At 43.6% G+C, this 19,059-nt stretch overlaps 1 protein-coding gene across 1 annotated transcript in view; it reads left to right on the forward strand.

The window, feature by feature from the left end:
* Positions 1–438: 438 nt before the first annotated feature.
* The window catches only part of RMC1 (regulator of MON1-CCZ1), a 219,715-nt gene continuing 201,094 nt past the window's right edge, over positions 439–19,059 (forward strand). Inside the window, exon 1 of the mRNA XM_069220023.1 lies at positions 439–649. Coding sequence (XP_069076124.1) covers positions 515–649 — 135 coding nt within the window. The 5' untranslated portion in view covers positions 439–514. The remainder of the gene's footprint in view (positions 650–19,059) is intronic.

Genomic DNA, 19,059 nt, shown 5'->3' on the forward strand with positions numbered 1-19,059 from the left:
CAAAAAGTATTTTTACATGAGCGCCATGTGACGTTGCATAAGGTCAGATTTTATTTTTTCGTAAAGAACGGGGAGATCAAATGATTTGCTATGAATCACAGAACGTCCAGCAGGCCGACGCCAGAACTCGAACCTGGTTTCTCTATTCTGAAGTCGACAGCACACAGTATCATTTAATTTACACTGTCCCATAAAATTAGGTGTCATAAAACTCCACATTTCTTGCTCACTGTTACTAACTTTAAGTAGCCGTACAAATGATTTCTGAGGAGCTGCAGCCTGTGTTTCATCTGCTTGTGTGCATGAGCCACAGACACAAAAAAGGGACAAGGTCTTCCCAGCCGTCAGTGGTATCAGCTGATAGTAGGTACAGGCAGTAGACATAGAGGAGGGACCAAAACGTCACTTGGTCACGGCATAGACGTAGAAGAAGGACAAATGTGGACACTGGCACAGACACCGCCCAGCCAACGCCAGCCCGTGCAGGTGATCCGGGGCACGCTCCGTTTCTGATATGCTTTCGCTGGAGGCAACTTCAGAGGCTACAAACATGAGCGGCGACTACTACCTAGAGCTGTGCCCGAGGCCGGTGCACTTTGAGAAGGCATCTAGCATCAACAGTGTATTCTTCGATGAAGCAAACAAGCAAGTACGGAAGCTTGGGGCTGCATTGGGTGATGGGTGTAGTGGATCACATGCCAGGTTCATGTTTACAGGGCTGGCAGTTGCTAGAAATGATTACTGGTATGTGCCGGGCCAGAGAGTGGCAGTTTTCTGTGTGGCCGCAGGCATAGGATGCTGCTTTGTTCTTTGCAGGTAGGGGTATGTTGATTTGTAGTTTAGCGTCCTGCTGTGTACTGTCAACGTCACAGGTTTCAGGGATTGCGCCTGACCTGTCTCTGATTACCTGAAGAGTGATGTAACGCGTTGTGAAGGTTGGACGTATTCTTCTGCCCATAGCGTACCTAAAAGGCAGAGTTAGGATAGAAATTATGGTAATTAATCTTTCAATATATAACTGTGCATGGGATGGAGGGCGTTTTTGACAACATAGTACATTTTCTTAATTGAAAACAGTGAGCCGTCTATCTAAACTGAGTGTTGACTTTGCAAGCGTGCCTGGTCCTTAGTAAGTAAACTTACAAGGGGACGTGTATAGGCCGATGAACCTTTTGGATCACATAAAGTATCCTAGTTATGCAGTAATTGATGAACATCAATTATCAATGTAATCAATCAACCACTAAGAGAATCATTAAGCATGAGACAATAAATCAGCATTTCATGAATAACCACAACTCAATTATATGTTTTATCAATTTTATTTCCCTATTAGCTACAATACTAAGTCATCAGGTTAAATCAAACTTTATTCAATCAACTCAGAAATTGTTCTTTAATAACCACCAATAACATAATGTAATCAGAACTTGAGAAAACATATTCTCATGCTTCAGCATAAGCCAACAAGGATGAATATAACAGCATTAACAGCAGAGTTCAGCAATCAGTCCGTCGATCATTTGTCACTGTCAACGTCACCCAAAGAACCCTTACCTAACCCAGATTAGCATTTAGCATGTGGGACTTCATGCAAAACCTATTTGGAAAACCTCTACCTAAGAAAACTATAAAACAGCGCAGTTGGTACCTAGAAAGAAAGGTTAATCAGTCACATTGTCATAGCTACCTATTCATGAAATGGATCAGCAACAAAGTATTTAGTCTTCCTCAGTTCATGGGTTGGTCCACTGTATGATGTCCTCATCATCCGGCTCTCCAGGTATCGAAAATGTTGCATGTTCCTCTTCAGTCAGTGCCTCTATTGTTCAAGTCCTGGGAAAGTACATTCAGCCTACTCCACACATAATTGTATCAAATTGACTTCATCATCTCCTGTTCGTCGGTACATTGCAGAAACTTCTAGCTAAGCACACAGTTCATGGTCGGTTCATGGGCACTAGCAACTTCTATAGCGTGTGTTTAATAATTCTGCTTCTGCATGAGGCCTGGCAAGTAGGCCACGGCTTCGGCTAAGTTAGCTTCTACGATACAATGCAAAACATAGGTTATACATTTCATTATGGCACATTACTACATCATTATTACACATTTTCATTATTTCACGCATTTTTAGTTCTTTTAGGACAAGTTCGTATATTTGGCTGACATACCCCGTGGGCACATTTTCCAAAAACATGCACATCAGTTTTCTCTACAATTAATTTCTCTATTAACTTTTATAAATCATAACATATACGCAATTTTTAATAATTTCTAATTAGCAATATCTGCTTTAACAACTTGTATATAATAATATACTCCGCTGTAGCAGCTCAGTGCATCCGGTGTTGTGTGTGCTGCGTTCAGCTTGTCCTGTCGCTGTGGGCAACAGTACATCGCAAGTTGGGTGCTGGCCTGGGACTGGTGGAGGATATACATATCAGAAGATAGACCAAGGCTTATAGCTCATAAAATTCTGGGTCCACAGCAGGTTGTTTTAGCAGTATTTGGGGTCTGCTTTATTACACTAGTTTACATTTCGGATCTGCACCATTGACTAATGGTCTTCACAGGAGCCTCAGGTTCTCTATACAGCTGCTTTAGGCTTGTAAGGTATGCAACTTTGGAGCCACTAGATGTTCTTTATTTGGAGCTCTTAGAGTCGTTCCAACAAGACAACGCCTATTACCCAACAGCATCTGCTCTATAAACTCTGCTTCCAGCAACTGACATGGATGTGCTCAACCTGTTGGTTGACCAGCTCCGATTCATACCAGTTCTCACTCGCGTCTGTCTGACCCTCTAGCCTTACTGATGTGTTCCAGGGCACTGTGTTTCACTGACTGACTGAACAGACTCCTTCTGCCCCGAGATACTGGTACTTGTGGTCCCAGAGCAATCTAGGGTTATGGCCTCCGATTTTGAGAACTGTTTACAACCTTGTGTCATGGGCCCAAATATTATTGGACCCTAAATTAAAATCCCCGTTGCACCCCTTCATCCTTTCATTCTAAATAATAATGAGGTTGAGCAGCCTGAGTTTTAGCGAAGGAGCTTGTAAGGGTTAGACACTCAGCGCACAGTGAAACACAATGGTGTCCCTTAGTAACGGAATATGCTTAACTTTTTAAAAATAAAAGTGCTTTAATACACAAAAATGAAATGCTTTACATGAAACAGTGATTACGAAAAGTAGCAAACTCTAGTTTCTTCCTACCTGGAGATTTGGCAGCACGTTCTTATGGTGTTAACACTGGACTCTATAGCCAGTTTTAAACTAGAGCTGTTTGCTATCACCAGTGCATTTTAGTGAGTAAAGAACCAAACCTTATGGGTGATGACCGTTCACTTAAATAAGCACAGAAATGTGAATGTGCTGGTGAGTTGAGGTCTCTACAGTCAGCACAAGTCGTTCTCAAAGAGTGACTGGTTACACAGCTTTGAAAAAGGTATACTTAAAATAGTTAATGATTCACCTTGCTACTTTTCTGTATTCACAGGCCAGAATTGGTTCATGTGCCGATGTAGAAATTCTTGAGGTATCCATGCACCTGCCACAAGCCATCTGTGGACCAAAGCGATGCTCAATTACTGTCCAAGTTAGCTAGGTGAGCCTTAGGAGGATGCAGTGGTCACTAAAAGGGTGCTCCTGGGGCAACATTCAGTGCCCAGTGACTGGGCACAGTCCATGGAAGTCTACTAGCTTAGACTGCTTGCAGAGAGACTTCCGATGATGCCGGTACATCTGCATCTCTGTGTTTGGTGATCTATATAGAATAATCAGTTGCAGCAGTAATTTAACATTGCCAGGAGTACCCACAGACCCCAATGAGTGGGCTCCACAAACTCGCCAGCAAATACTCAGCTGTAAAACACAGACCAATGGTTCAAATTTGAAATGCATTTCATTGCGATCAACATGGTCGACCTCCTGCAGCTACATTTTCAAATTCCCAGGCCAGGGTTATGGTCATAGTGATTGTCAAGGATCAAGGAAATAACTTGAAGGTGCACACAGGTTTCCTTGCAGCATGGACAAGGTACAGACAAAGGAGGCTTGTCCCCAGAATGAGCAAATGACAATAGCTCTTCCCCATGCCATTGAGATGCAGAAAAGAGTTGGTGGTTTGATTAAGCAGCTGGGTGAAGGGACCTCATGCTCTGGACCTTGCCGAGTGCCTCAACCACTCTACAGGTCTCCTAAGTATGTGGGCTTCCTGGTATACAGGCACTTCTTCTTCAAAGGTACAGTCCAGTATCATCTTCTCACAGGTAGCAATTTTACTGTTCAAATGAAAATCACATCAGATTTTCCTCCTCGTTTCCAGCCTCATCGACAGCTTGGAAAAGGTGGCAATTACCAGCAATGTACTGGTAACTGCCTCCTAAGATGTGGTAATATTTCCCCCCTTGTTTTCCTAATTTGAATATTTTTTTTCCTTGTAATTCTGTGGGGGTGCCCATCTCCCACTTAGTGCTCGGTTCCATGAGTCTTTTATGGTTATGTTGTTAGTGATCACACTTTTCTTTTAATTATCTTACTTTTCTTGGTAGTGTGTGAGTCAAGAGAGCTTGATCTCACACAAGACCTGCTGGAATCCAGTTTGTTGTTTTATTTGTCCTCCACCCCACTGCCCCCGTTTCAGGCCTCTGCGCACTTTGAGTGCATTAGTGCTGTAGCTTTTTTGGGGCCATACCCTACGCCAGGAGAGGGTAATACAAAAGTGACAAAACTGCATATTGAACTGATAACGCGTCCTTCTATGTTAATTTATACACATTAGGACTCGTTTTAGGCCAATGAATCTTGTGACCCAGTGGTGAGACACCGTAGGACGAGATAACTGATCAATATGTCAAGCAATATATCAATAATGTCATCAATATTTACCATCACAATGCACTTTACTTTAGATAAAGACATTAATCAAATTGTCAGCGCAACCATGGCCTTTCAGCCATGAATAACCACACCTTTGATAGAATTTTATGAATTTTATTCCCTATTGATTACAATCTACGAGCAGATGAGTTAATCTCAATACCAGGAAGCATAAGAGCATAGTCATGATATGGCAACTGTGATAAAATTTCATTAATGCAAGAATCACAAACATAAGAACATAGCACGGCGTGAACATAGATCATAATACAGTGAATATCGTATATGTCTCAGTTCAGCATAGCGTAACGTTCAGTCATTTGTCTATTTTGCGTCAGTTGAAGTGAACTCCTGTCCTAACCACTAATTAGCATCAGCATGTTGGGCTTCATGCAAAAACAATTTAGAACACCAATTTAGAAAACATCTAACTATGGTCTCTATCAAAATGAGCAGTTGGTACCTAGAAAGGAAAGGCAAACAGACAAATTACAAATTGCATTGTCATAATTACCCTCCAAAGATTAGTTCAACACGCAGGATCAGTCTTCGTCTTCAGGACATCAGTCAAAACGCCGTCAGTCTAAACTTTGTCTAAAGGACAGGGGACACTTCCCTCATAAGGAGGAGAAGTGTATAGGGGCAGTCTATGGGTGAGGATGATTTAATAAGTCTCAAAGTCACCAAACAGAGTGACAGAGTTTCTGGATAAAATCAATAGCATTCCCTACCTAGTTCTTCCGACCCTTTCGCGACATGGGTTTTTATCCCTTTTTCATAATACCTTCCCCCAAAATTCTATTGGACATTTGCTATACCCCACTATCTTTAACCTATCAAATTATAAATTAGGTAATTCTAATTGTCACCCCACGATAATTCATAACACTTTGATTGGTCTTCATAATTGACGTCTTCGGAGGTGGCACATCCGGAGGTTACTTCACAGCTTGGCACGTCTTCTCGGGTCATGAGTTCCTTTGTCCATGGTTTAAACGTCCTTGTACATTACATTAATCTACATTTGTTTCAACTTTGTGTATAAACTCATACTAAAGCAGCAAGCATGCGGATGAGAACAGAATTGTACCGATACATTAAGTTGAAGAAAAGGAACATTTTGCAGGGTCATAGCCCTTTGCAAATCAGCACGCTGAAAAACCGAAAAATGCTTTTAATTTGAGAGCTAGGCAGCTAAAACCCACAGCTCACGCTAACTTAAGGCCTATGAGATTTTTTAATATAAATGCAATATCATAATCGTTAATATGACTTGATTAACCATAGCATTAATGATTCTATTAATGAGTTATTAGTTCGCATATACATTGGTAGCCAAACACATTATAGTCCTAATTCAAATGCACGTTTAAGCAAAATCACTATCATTATCGTTTTCTATGCAACATCGTTAAGCATTGATATGAGCATTTCATTTTAATATATGTTATTTAAACTAGGCTCTCTCAGTGCCAATGGGCATGCTGAAGGCAAGCTCATCCACGCTTGGATCACGCGCAGTGCCACTCTCCCGGTGGTTTCCTGGTGTAAGGTATTTCATGTTCAAGGTACACGCTTTTTGCTTCCACCCCCCACCCTTCCCATAGTAAGTGTAAACCTCTTGACATTAAAATATTGAACCATGAGCAAACCACTTGCCTTTGTCATTTTTCTTTTAGCACAGATAACCCCAAGATTCTCTTTAGTGATAATTGGAATGGGCCAGATGGCGCACAGTCTTTTAAATTTTACTTAATTGTTGCTAGATCGTTACACAAGCATAAACCAGATATCTTTAAATGTATTACTGATTTTAAGCCTGATGTCACTTTCCGTACTGAAACTTGCCTCAAAGGGTGCACCGCACTGGATATTGCAGTGGCAATTCTTACAGGCTATTCCATCGTCCATCCGAACTACCTCAATAAGAACAGAGGGCGCTTTGCCATCATTTTGAAACATTTACCTGTACAACCACTGCAATTAATATTACCAAAGCTGAGGTCCCCATCTGTACCCTGATACAACCCACCTATTCTTTGTCTGGTTCTTTAGTTTATAGATATTGTGGGCACTCTACCACTTTCTGTAAAGAAATTGCTGAGACTCTATCATTCTACATAATCAGATCGTCATATTTTACTGTCTTAGTGGATTTCAACTACCATGTTGATATGAACACAAATAATGCAGCGAAACAGCTGATGGTCCTAAACCTCATTCAAGAGATGTCCCAGGCCGCTTACAGTGCAGGACACGTGTTAAACCTGATATTTTCTAACCTAGAGAACCTATCCTGTGATATACTGTTGCCTCTAATCTGGTCTGACCACTTTGCAGTGCTTTTGTATGGTGCCTAAACCTGCTTCTGACATCAGCCAAGGAAGTCTGTTTCTTTCAAAGGAGCATAGCATTGGTTGTCGAATCAGAACAATTTCTCTTTAGCTAAGAACAGACCAGCATTCCCGGCTACCATAGAGGATGCCACCCTTTACCAGGACTGGATCATATCAACCCTCAGCGAATTGGCTCCATTAAAGAAGAAACTAACCCTAGTCTCGGAGCAAACCAGTGCCCTGGCTTGCCCAGAAAAGAAATAGAGATCCTCTTGAGTGCACCAGAAAAAAAGCACTATTGTGCCTCTAGAAAACTCTATCATAAGGCAATCAAACAAGCTAAATCCATTTTTTACGGGAACAAGAATGAATCTGCAAAAAATTCACAGAAATAAATCTTTGGTATTGTCAAATCTAGGACTCGTACTACAGCCGTTAATCAAGACATTATTTACTCTCAATCACTCTGTAACCTGACCACTTTTTTGGTCAAAATAACCCATATGCATGAAGCTTTAACTCTTCGTACCAGAAATATTCAGTAATCTTTTTCTTCCACTAACTATTTACCCCACTATTCCATGTGGCATTAGCAAGTTTGCACTAGGGTGACCACCTGGCAAGAAAGCACATTTTGGACAGCGACAGTTAAAATTCAGGACAAATGGTAATTTCAAAGGACACATCTGAAGACGTTGCACAATTGTAAAACAGGCTGCTGACAAAACTACAAGCCAAATTAGGTTTATAATGTTTAGTTTACATACACACTCCATGCAGAATTTGACAGACAAAATAAGGACTGTTTTTCGCAATTGGACCCTGTGCCATGAATGATAGTGCCGGAAGCAGCACTATGTTGCTAAACATAGACTTGAAGTTCATAGGCATTAGCACTGCTAGATAGTGTGAAAGAATGAGAGCGGTTTATATACAGAGATGAAGAGACACAAAGTTGCACAGTGAGAGTGAACAGTGAGAGAAGAGGAAAGCAAGCAAGGATCTGCCAGTGGGAGAAAGAAAGAATAGGCAATTCAAAAGAGAAAAGGGGATTACAGAAGAAGATAGGCAGAGAAATTAGCAAAAATTAGACACAGAAAGGTGCTATGACAAAGAGAAAAAAGGTAGAGGTGGCATTAAAACGCACGGTAGGAGGAACCAAGAAAACTCATGGGGGGGATTCAGAGAGGCAGAGACTTGGTAGGAGATAGGCATGAGCAGATAAAGACAAGGGAACTGGACAGGAAGAGGTTGAAAGGGGAGTGGAAACAGATTATGTGATGGTTCACTGTGTAACTTGCATATCAGAGCTTTCAGTCCCAATTGCAATTCACATTTTCTTTGGGAATATGGTGCTTTTGTTCTCTTTCACATAATGCAACGCAGCAACTTCACTTACTGTTCAGTGTTACTGGAACTGTTGGGTAAATATGCCCCTCAGTGATTTGGCACAGATGTCCAGACATAAATGTAGTTTTGGATCATGTACAGTGCTGTCGATTTCTGGCTGGGGCCGTGCAACTGAAATAACACATACATACATGGAAGACCTCATCTACACATCAGAGCCTCCTCCTCACTTCTTGAGTTCGCAAGAAGCTGAAGCCTTGGCTCTTCCTATTAGCACCTTGGGGACCACAAAACTACACACATGCTCAAGCGCCTGATCACCCACTCGAGTGATTAGTGCGCTTTACAAATCAATTTAATGTAACATATAGACAGACCGGAAATGTTTAAGACAAAGCTATTTTTCAACAAATAAGGGGGAAGTCCATTCAAGGCTCCAGTGCAGGGCTTTTGCCAGGCAGGTTACAGTGTAGCATTACAGCGTTTTGGGATTAGTGCACACTGGTCATGTTATGTTAGGTATTTCTAATCGTGCTCCACTAACTGGAAATGTTGAAATAATTTTTTTACAGAAAATACAATAAAATGAAATCTATCTGTTCTATGGGTATGCCTTGCTACCAGTCCATCTAACAATCAGGCCCTGAAGTGCTTTTGCCTTGGGATCAGGGACACTGCACAGGCTGCAGGAATGAGCCTAGTGTTGGGCAAGCCAACAAATTAACAAGGTGAGTTGGGACAGAACTAAGCCAAGGGTCTAGCTGTACAATTGGAGCCTGTGCACAATCCAAACCCTTAAAATGTTTGCCATGTAAATCAAACAACAGACATCACGTAAAATATTATAAAGTCTCTTTGAAATTCAAAAAAGTGTATTTCTTTAACATGTAGAACCATTGACAATAATACATCACTTTATATCACTGCAGTAAGATGTACTTAATAAGGTGATAGTTGTAAAACATGAACCTACAACTATTTCTTCCCCCACCCCACTTTGGCAGCAGTGCCATTAGCAAACTAATATGACAAATGTCTTGCCTATGAACCTTGTATGTGGGCCAGATTGCTTTAAAAATTAGCAATATTATAGTATGTTAAATAAAACTCAATACGTTTTTGTACAGCTGGTATTCTGAACTTGTGCATTTAAGGATGCCTTCATATGTGAAGGTGAAGAAAAAGGAGGATCGGTAAAATAAAATATTTGTCTAAGATCACAGTTTGGTTAAGGGGAAGCCGCTATTAATTCAGGTTTGGGGGTTTCCCTTTGTACAAACGAGCCACCAAATGGGTATCCATGTGTCTCTCCCTTTTGCCTCAAATATTAATGCTTTATTTTTACCTCTGGGTGCATGAAGGTAGAGCGAGGGTGGCAGACAGAAGCCATACAAAAGCTCGCGTTGTTATGTGGGTGAGGTTCCAATGGGAGCAGGCATCAGGCTTGAGGCTGGCACGCACTTTCAGTGGCTGCCCCACCTCAACCTAATCCTCCCCCAGGCAGGGCAAACTTTATTGCTGGTGGCAGTCTTTGTTGGCATCTTCCCACACCCTCAAAGACCTTGTCTTCCATTGATTTCCCTCAGGAACCCCCCCCCCCCCCGGTGTTGCAATCGTGCCCCTCATCTCCACACAGACCCTCTCTCATGTGTATTTAATATTTTTATTAGTGCTACTCATATGTAGAGTAGAGTGTTCAAGCATGCTACATTTCACACACATTATACAGCGACAGTGACGTGTGTAAGTCAGTCTATAGGAAATGTTACTTAAAACAATGTGACCTACAAGGTGACTGGTGCAGAACACAGAGCCTTCTCACCGTGGAGCAACATAACACACTGCAATCCCTAGAATTACGGGCAAAAGATGTCCATAAAAGGAATCATCATAGACAACGGGCGTGAGACCCAAATAAAGGAAGGCCCGTGAAATTTACGGACGGGTCTTCACTCTTGTTGGCTTCTGTTTCCCTTCCTGAAATGATGCGACTAATTAATAATATAAATATGGATTCTCACTGTGACTCATGTTCTCCTTCTATATTCAAATAAAGGGCAGCTACGTTTACACCAATGTTGTGTAATTTACTAAACACATCTATTAATACTGCTACTATCCCTGACTCTTGGAAACAAGCTTGGGTTACACCTCTTCTAAAGAAAACTAATGCATATCCTACTATCCTCAACAACTATCATCCTATATCTTAGTTACCAGCCCCAGACAAAATAATGGAAAGACATGTAAGCCATCATCTATCCCTTTACCTCAGGCAATAATATTCTGGATTCCCCCCAATTCAACTTCTGGGCGGCACATAGCACAAAATTGATTCTTCTGGCAATGTCGGAATACCTTAAATGTATCTTAGATAAGGAATAGCTACGCGGTTCCTATGACTTGTTGACTGCGTTCAACATCTTGTCACATACCATTCTGATCCAACAATTAGAGGAAATAGAAATAAAGCATACAGAAGTTTTTTGAATAGCTAATATTCTTTTGTAGGAGAAGTGAATCCGTCTGCCTTACCCCATTTTATTAAAACCCGTCATTTTTCAAGTATGGAGTGCCACGGGTTAATCTTTGAAGCTTATGCTCTTTAATACTTATATGACCCCTCTGGCTGCCTTTGTGTCCTGTTCCAATGAGTTGACTTTTTGTCAAGACAGGTTTAAACATTGTATTATCCATTCTCTTTTTGGATGAACGACAAATGTCTAAAACTTAATTCAGAAAAGTCACAAATATACATTCTGGGAAAAATCAATAACTATGGACTGATAACAGGTGGCCTGATGAATTAGGTATGCTCCTCGTTCTTTCTGAGTCAGCTAAGACATCTCTGAGTAAAGTTTGATTCAGTTATCTTTGAAGCAGCAAAATATTTCAGTCGCCGCATCCTGCTTTGACATGATAAAAACACTTACGAAAATTATTTGGGTCCTCCACAGACTGCAAGGAAAGTTGTAGTACATGCCCTCAATACCTCGTGGTGGGGTCGTGGGGGGAGGTGGCAAGGTCACATCTCTTGGTCCTTCAGCAAGACCAGGGTACAACCTCGGTAGGAGGCCAACTTTCCCTGCACATTGATTTGCAGCTTGGAGACATCCTTCTGTTGTGCAAGACCTTGGACTGTACCCTGCTGTGGTTGGCCGCAAGGCTCCATTGCACCACGGACAGCCACCACCTGCTGCGCACAGTAGTAACTGGACAGAGGCCTGGCCCTGCTCTCAACCCACCAACGTGTGGCCTCTGGCCAAGTATAGCAGTAGAGCGTTGAATAATTAATAACAGGATTCGTAAATCCTGGACCCTCTTTGGATTACGTGGATCCGGGTGGAGCGGCAGTCATGGATTACTTATTCAACATAGTATTTGTGAATATTGTGCTACAAATCTTTGTACACACACACACACACACACACACACACCTATTAATTATGTTTGAAATGTTTTGCAATTTAAAAAAAATTAATTTTGCAGTAAAAATTGCTTTCACTGACACGTATGTGAATGCGGCTATTCCTTTTGAATTTTTTTAATGTTAGCACAGAAATTGGTAAATGTTAGTGCTCTCTGTATAAATTATTAAAATCTATAATTGCAAAGAATGCTATCTAGAATAGAAACATGCACCAAATCCTACAGATTTATAACTTCACGACTAAAGGCCTGTTGCTCATTTTTCTTTTGCCCTTCTACTTCTGTTATTCAGTTTACACATTTCTACATTTTCTTTATTGCAGCCAACAGTGACTAGTGGAACAGGCTTGAGCTCAGTCTCCATCATCCAGCAGGGCCCCTAAGTTGGCACCCTTGGCTCCACAAGTCTGCGGCATCCTGTCCGCTGTGTCGGCCAACTTTGGTTTTGTATAATAGGGATATCAGGTGCCTGCCCGCCCTGCAAGACAGCAAGATCCCTAGGATGTGGGTGGTTCAAGGCACTTCAGGGAAGGATGGCCAGGCCTGTTTGGCAACCCCTGCTAAATCCCCATGGTGCAATATCTTGGCCTGGGCTTCCCTTATGGGTTACAGTATTCTCCACAAGCCATGTGCCAATATACAGGGGAGGAGTAGGAATTATTTCAAAGAACTGCTTGAATGTGGTGTCCCTAACTCTTGACAGTATGGGTTTCTCTCTCAAGTCTCAGAAAGGTTGCGTATTATCAGGTTTATTGTGCTTCCGTACTCCTGGCATTCCAATTATAACCTCTAATAAGGATAATCTCTAATGTCGTTTTGGCCCACTCTAATATCTTCATTCTTGTGGATTTTAATATGTGGGTGGAGGAGGTTCCCCCGCTTCTGCTTTTAAAGATTTCTGCAGTTCTTGCAATATCCTAGGTCTGCACCAGATGGTCTCTGGCCCCACTCAATCCAGTGGTCATACTCTATACCTTATCTTTGCCTTGAGAAGTTGGTCTCTATCTTAGACATCTTTGCGCTTTGTTGGTCTGACCATGCCTTGATCACTTTCCATCTCTACGCAAGCAAAATCTTGCCTGTCAAAAGGCAGAAACCATCTCAATAACTAACAGAGCATGGCATACACAAAGCAGGTCCTAGCAACCTGTCTGCCTCCTTTGCCCAAGACAGATCAGTAAATGAAAATGACACAGTCATGGAAGAAAAGATTCTCAAGCTTCTCGACCTTGAAATCCCACTGCAATAAAGAAGGAAGCGAACTCGTCCCTTGGTACAGCGCCTCCTTAAAGCAATTAAGGTAGCTTGTAAACGAGCCGAGTGGAAATGGTACAGATCTCAAAAAGAGCAGGATTAGATACAGCTAAAATCCTCCTCACATAAATAGAAGAAAGAGATCAAGGCTGCAGAGCAGACTTCTACACCACAGCTATTCTCACTGCACTCCACAATACTAAGAAGGCCTTTGATATTATACGAGAGGTGTCTAATCCAGATTGCTTGAAAAGAGAATTTCCCCGTCCCATGAATTATGTGGTGACCTTGCATTATTTTTTGAGGAAAAAATAAATATAATCTTGGAGGACATTAACAGTCCCCCTCATCTGATTAGTCTCTCTGTATTTGGAATTTTAAATGGCAGCTCATTCTTGGAATCCCTCCCTCTTGTGTTTTGCAGTCTTTTCGACTCACCTAACCCTTCGGTTAGCCCTAAATGTAGTCTGGAGAAGTTTGAAACTATGTCAGTTGATGATTTTTGCTCCGTAGCTAACTCCATATCCTTAGTCTTCACGCTTAATCCCTTCCCTAATAGGATTTGGAAAGATCTGGCAGAGGAATCCTTCCCTTTGCTGGGACAGATTTGCAATCAGTCTCTAGATATGGGTACAGTTCCACAAACGTGGAAAAAAGCTATTGTCTTCCCTGCCTTCAAAAAACTTCCCTAGATCTGACCATCCCTGGCAACTACAGGCCAATTTCTCTGTTGCCTTTTCCGATTAAGCTACTGGAAAGACATTACAGCAAAAGCCTCTCTCACTATCTAGAACTTCATTCTCAGTTAGAAAAAGGAACAGTTTGGATTTAGACCTGGGCATGTAATGGGAACTGCCCTTCTCACGGCCATGGATGAGCTTCGAATGCCAGCTAATGGTGGCAGATCAACGATTCAGATTTTGTTAGATCTGTCTAACGCCTTTGAAACAGTAAATCACAGTATCCTCCTGGAAAGACTTGCCATGGCCGGGACAAGGGGCACTGCCCTGAGCTGGATGTCTTCCTACTTGTCAGAGCAACTCCAGGCCATTACTCTACCTCCTTACCACTCTGCTTTTAGGAATTTCAAGTATGGTGTCCCTCATGGATTGGCCATTAGCCCCATTCTGTTTATCATTTCTATGACCTCTGGTGACCCTTAATAAAACGTTCAATATCCATCTAGTTAACTACTCTGATAACACCAAGCTAATTCTGGCACTGGACAGTGGCCACCAGATAGAGATTACGACCTTCCACAACTGCACAAAAGGCATTGCTACTTGACTAAATGCTAACTGATTTAAATTGAATTGAGTCAAAACAGATCTCTGGTGCTGTTCTGCTAACAAAATCCCTTTAACTCTTCCAACCAGTTTTTGGCCTTGCCTACTCAGGAAGAACCATCTCCCTCAAACTCGGTCCGTAATATGGCAGTCACTTTTGATAGCAAGTTATCCTTGGAATGTCACGTCACTAAAACAGCTGGGTTATGTTTTTCACTTTTATGAAGTTTGTGGAAACTTTTCCCTCTGCCAAAACCCTGATTTGTACGCAGCATGATATTAAGTAAGCTGGCTTACTCAAATGCTCTCCTTTTTAGGAGCTCCAGTCCTTTTGCTGCGAAAGCTTCACAGAGTCCAGGTCGCTGCAGTCCAAACTGGCTCTGGATAAGCCTCGTAGGTCATCTGCATCGGATGCACTGAAGGAGCTTCATTGACTCCCAATCAGGCAAAGAATTGCCTTTAAAGCCCCCTGGATTGTCTTCAAGGCTCTTCAGGGCGGCTGCCCAATCCGCTTCAGAATGCATTCCAAAAATATGCTCCGGGCGGGGAGACACCTCGGCTCCTCATCAGCTAATTTTGTTTGTATTCCCAGTTCCAAGAATACCAGGCAGGGAGGTCGTGCCTTCTCAGTGATGGCTGCCCAGCTCTCGAATAGACTTCCAACCTGTCTTAGGCCTTCAACTGATCTTCTACGGTTTAGGAGGTCTTTCTACATTCATTACAACTGTCTCTCTCTCCTTCTGGCTGCTGTTTGACTCCAGGTTGACTGCTCTAGCGCCAGGATACCTTTCAGGTTTATAATATACATATATATAACAATATCTACAAAAGTCAAAATAAATAAATAAGAAGTGACCAATTCCCAGTGCCAACTCCGCTCTTGCCTCCTTGAAAGCGATGAAATTCTCTTCAGGGTACAAAGCCCCCAGTATGGTACAGCCGTCCTCCCTCCATGCTTAAAAGGACCTATTGGCTGCCATTTGCCTGATTGGTGCCAGAATCCATATCAGTAGTTCTCAGTGGAATGGGGCACGCCTCAACAGCGCTGTTACAAAGCATTTCCATATTCTTGAAGTCTGTTGCACTACATAAGGCAAGTCACCAGCGACACCCACTCCCCCCCTTAACATCCCTGGTAGCTGGGCTACCCCAACCGTCCCTGGCAGCAGATTCTTCCCCCAACTATCCCCTGCCTTCACCCATCGCCGTGTGCTGCAAATGTGTAGTATGACTATAAAAGTCCAGCCGTGGCTGGAGGGTCTCCAGTCCAACCTCCTCATATTGTTTAGTCAGCATAGCCAGGACTACCCTAGTATGTCTGCTCGTCCACAACAAGAAGGTGATGATCTCTTGCTAGCATGGGCCAAATAGAATTATGCAGGACATATAAGCAGCGCTGTAGGAGCACCACCCTTGAGATGGCCACCCTGCCCGTCAAAGACAGGGGGAGTGTATTCCAGAATGTCACTGAGGCCTTCAATGAGTTCAGCACCCTGCCCATGTTGAGATTCGGTTGTTGTGTCCTATTATGCACCACCATGATTTCCAAGTATTTTAAAGAGCAACCAAATGTTCGGGCGGCAGTCCACAGTATTCCAACCAGGGACTCAAGGGGAACAACAAAGACTTAGCACGATTGAGCCTGAACTCGGAAAGGACCCATAACTCATCCAACAGGCGCATTAGGATTGTCAGTAAGACACAAGGCAGAGAAAAGATAGACTAATGCTTTGTCCGCTTACATCGAGACAATATGTTGAACATTTCCCAAGCGTATACCCCATTCCTGCAGCTCCTGGTGCAAATGGGCTGCCAGGGCTCCATCACAAGAGCAAACGGGAACAGCGAGAGGGGACAACCCTAACGCGTTCCTCAGCACAGGTCCCATTTTTCTGAGCGACTCTGTCCAACACGCACTCTAGCACTGTGTTAGAGTACAATAACCGGACCCACCCTCTTAAATGGGGTCTGAATCCCATGGTCCATAGGACCAGAGCAGATAACCCCAGTTCACTGTATTAAAGGCCTTTTCTCAGTCAGTGGAGACCAATGTCATTTTGTCTTCACAGTACTCATCTTTGTGCATAACATGGGATAAGCGCCTTAGGTTCATCCGGGTATTCCGACCGAGGATAAAACTGCACTGATCCTCATGGACCAGGCTGGTCATATGGAGGCCCAATCGGTTGGCCTACAGCTTACACCGGACCTTCATGTCTGAATTTATCATGGTAAGCAGCCTGTACGCCACGTGGTTGGCCTTGACGCCTCCCAGCATACAAATCTCTCCTTCTCTCCTAGTCAGCAGCTGTGTTCCTTTGTCTTGAGCCTCATGGAAGACCTCAAGTAAGCCCTGTAAAAGGTTTGCTGAGATGGCCTGGTAAAACTCAGCAGGGAAGTCCTCTCCACCCAGCTCCTTGGCCCGCAGCAGCATATGTAACGCCACCCCCAGCTCCTCTAGGTCTATGGGTTCATCTTGTGGTTTGGCAGCTGTGGCCCTATGTTTGGGCAGCCCCAGGACCTCTAAGAATGGCCTTTAGCAGTCCGTATCTATTTCGGGGTCTGCAGTATACACCTGCTGTAGATGATCCTGGAACTCAATCACTATGCCTGCTGTGGTGGTAACACTGTTGCCCTCCGATGTCAGCAAGTGTGTCATCAGAGGTGGCAAGTGTTCCTTCTGCAGAATCCAGGCCAATGGCCTGCCCAGTTTATTGCCTTCCCTGTGCAGCTTCTGTCTATATTGCTTCAATGTGAATTTGTCTAGGTGGTCCTAAAAATCTGCTCTCCCCCTGTTCCCTTCTGCATGTGTTGGGAAGGGACTGATCCCCCGCCAGCTCTGACTCTTCTCTCCCTTGTTCCACCTGCAGCTGTCATCACATCTTGCAGGTCAGACCCAGGCAGGTTCCCCTGAGCACTGCCTTAAGGGCCTTCCAATCCGTGGCCCTGTGTGCCGTGGAACCCCCCCATTGACCTCCATGTAGTCCGTCAACATCCTTGAGAGCGCCTTCTTCCCCATCGGATAAGGATATAAGGATATCTACTGGCATTCTCCATGTCACCTCACTCTATGTCAGGGCCTTCCCCTTGCAACGTGCAGCTGACAGGGGATTGATCAGACAGGAAGCAAGCCAAGTGTCTCATCTCAATGTCCTCAGCCCATGGAATCCCAGCCACTAGTATCCACTCTAATCTACTGTAGGTGTTGTGAGTCAGGGAATGGCTCATGTATGCCCTGTGACTCTCGCACCAAATGTCCACCAGGCCCATATTCTGCATTACTCCACTAAGTGTAGCAGTCATGAGGTTTCATACCCTCCATGGGTGGTGTTCGATCTAAAGTGCCGTCTAGCACGCAGTTAAAGTCTCCTAGCAATATAAGGGGTGATTCTGCCTCCTGCATTACCGGGTCCACGTGGACAAAAAGAAGGCGGGCCATTGATGTTGGGGGCATAAGTGTTCAGTATTGTCAACTTTCTCCCATCAAGGGTCCTCCGAAGCAGCACATACCTCCCTCCCACATACATCCCCATGTATGTTAGGGTAAATGGCAGCACTGGACCTATCCGGATTAGTGTCCCCACCTGGCATATGTAGAGTAAGAGGAGTGAAAAACCTGTCCCGCCACTTCTTTGTCAGCTGCTTAGCCCGTACATCGTACGAATGAATATCCTACAAGCACGCTACACTGATCTTATGTCTCTTCAAGAAGGTGAGCACCCTGTATTTCTTGATGTAGGTACCTTATCCCCTGACATTCCAGGTCACAATTCTGTAGGCACCCCACATCATAGATGAAGTGAACCTGCTTGAGCGCCCCCATGAATCACACCCACTCTCAGCTGCTATCTGAACAACAACATATTTAAACAGCTCAAACCAAACACCCCCCCCCACACACACCCATGGACAAACATAGCTCAGCCTTTCATCTATCAATGCCCACCCATTGCATGTGCCAGGACTTGCCTATCCAACAGGGACTGGCTAACTTGTTCAACTGGCCATCAGCCTGGCCAGCCACTCACACCTGCACACAATGCTTAATCCCTTTCCCCACACTTCTGCTGCAGCAGTCCTGCCCAGCAGGTCTGGTATACCTGTCTGACTATCCTACCATAGCGCCCCTGTGTAATGTCACCACCCTCCGCCACCCAACATCCCAGTTCACAGCTGCTATATGTCACACACCAGCTGAGAGTCAGACTAGCTTCCAGAAACTTTTGGCTCTCCCTGTCATTCAACTCACAAACCCGAGCAGCTCTTTCTAGGGGTAGCAATCATCCTCAGTCATCTTAATTTCCCATCTCTGGGGCAACCATGGTGTCTGGGGCAAAGTCCAGTGCAGGGCCTGATGCCCCAGTCTCTGCTCCAGTCTCAGGTGGCTGAGTCCCATCATCCAACTCCATATCCTGTGCTTCTGAGCTGTGTAGTTGCATGGCCCCATCTTCCTTGATCGTTATTTTCTGAGAGCCCAAAGAAGGGCGTTTGAATTATCCTGTGTGGATCGGTTGCGTGG

This window comes from Pleurodeles waltl, chromosome 2_2 (genome assembly GCF_031143425.1).
Source record: "Pleurodeles waltl isolate 20211129_DDA chromosome 2_2, aPleWal1.hap1.20221129, whole genome shotgun sequence".
Taxonomy (NCBI): domain Eukaryota; kingdom Metazoa; phylum Chordata; class Amphibia; order Caudata; family Salamandridae; genus Pleurodeles; species Pleurodeles waltl.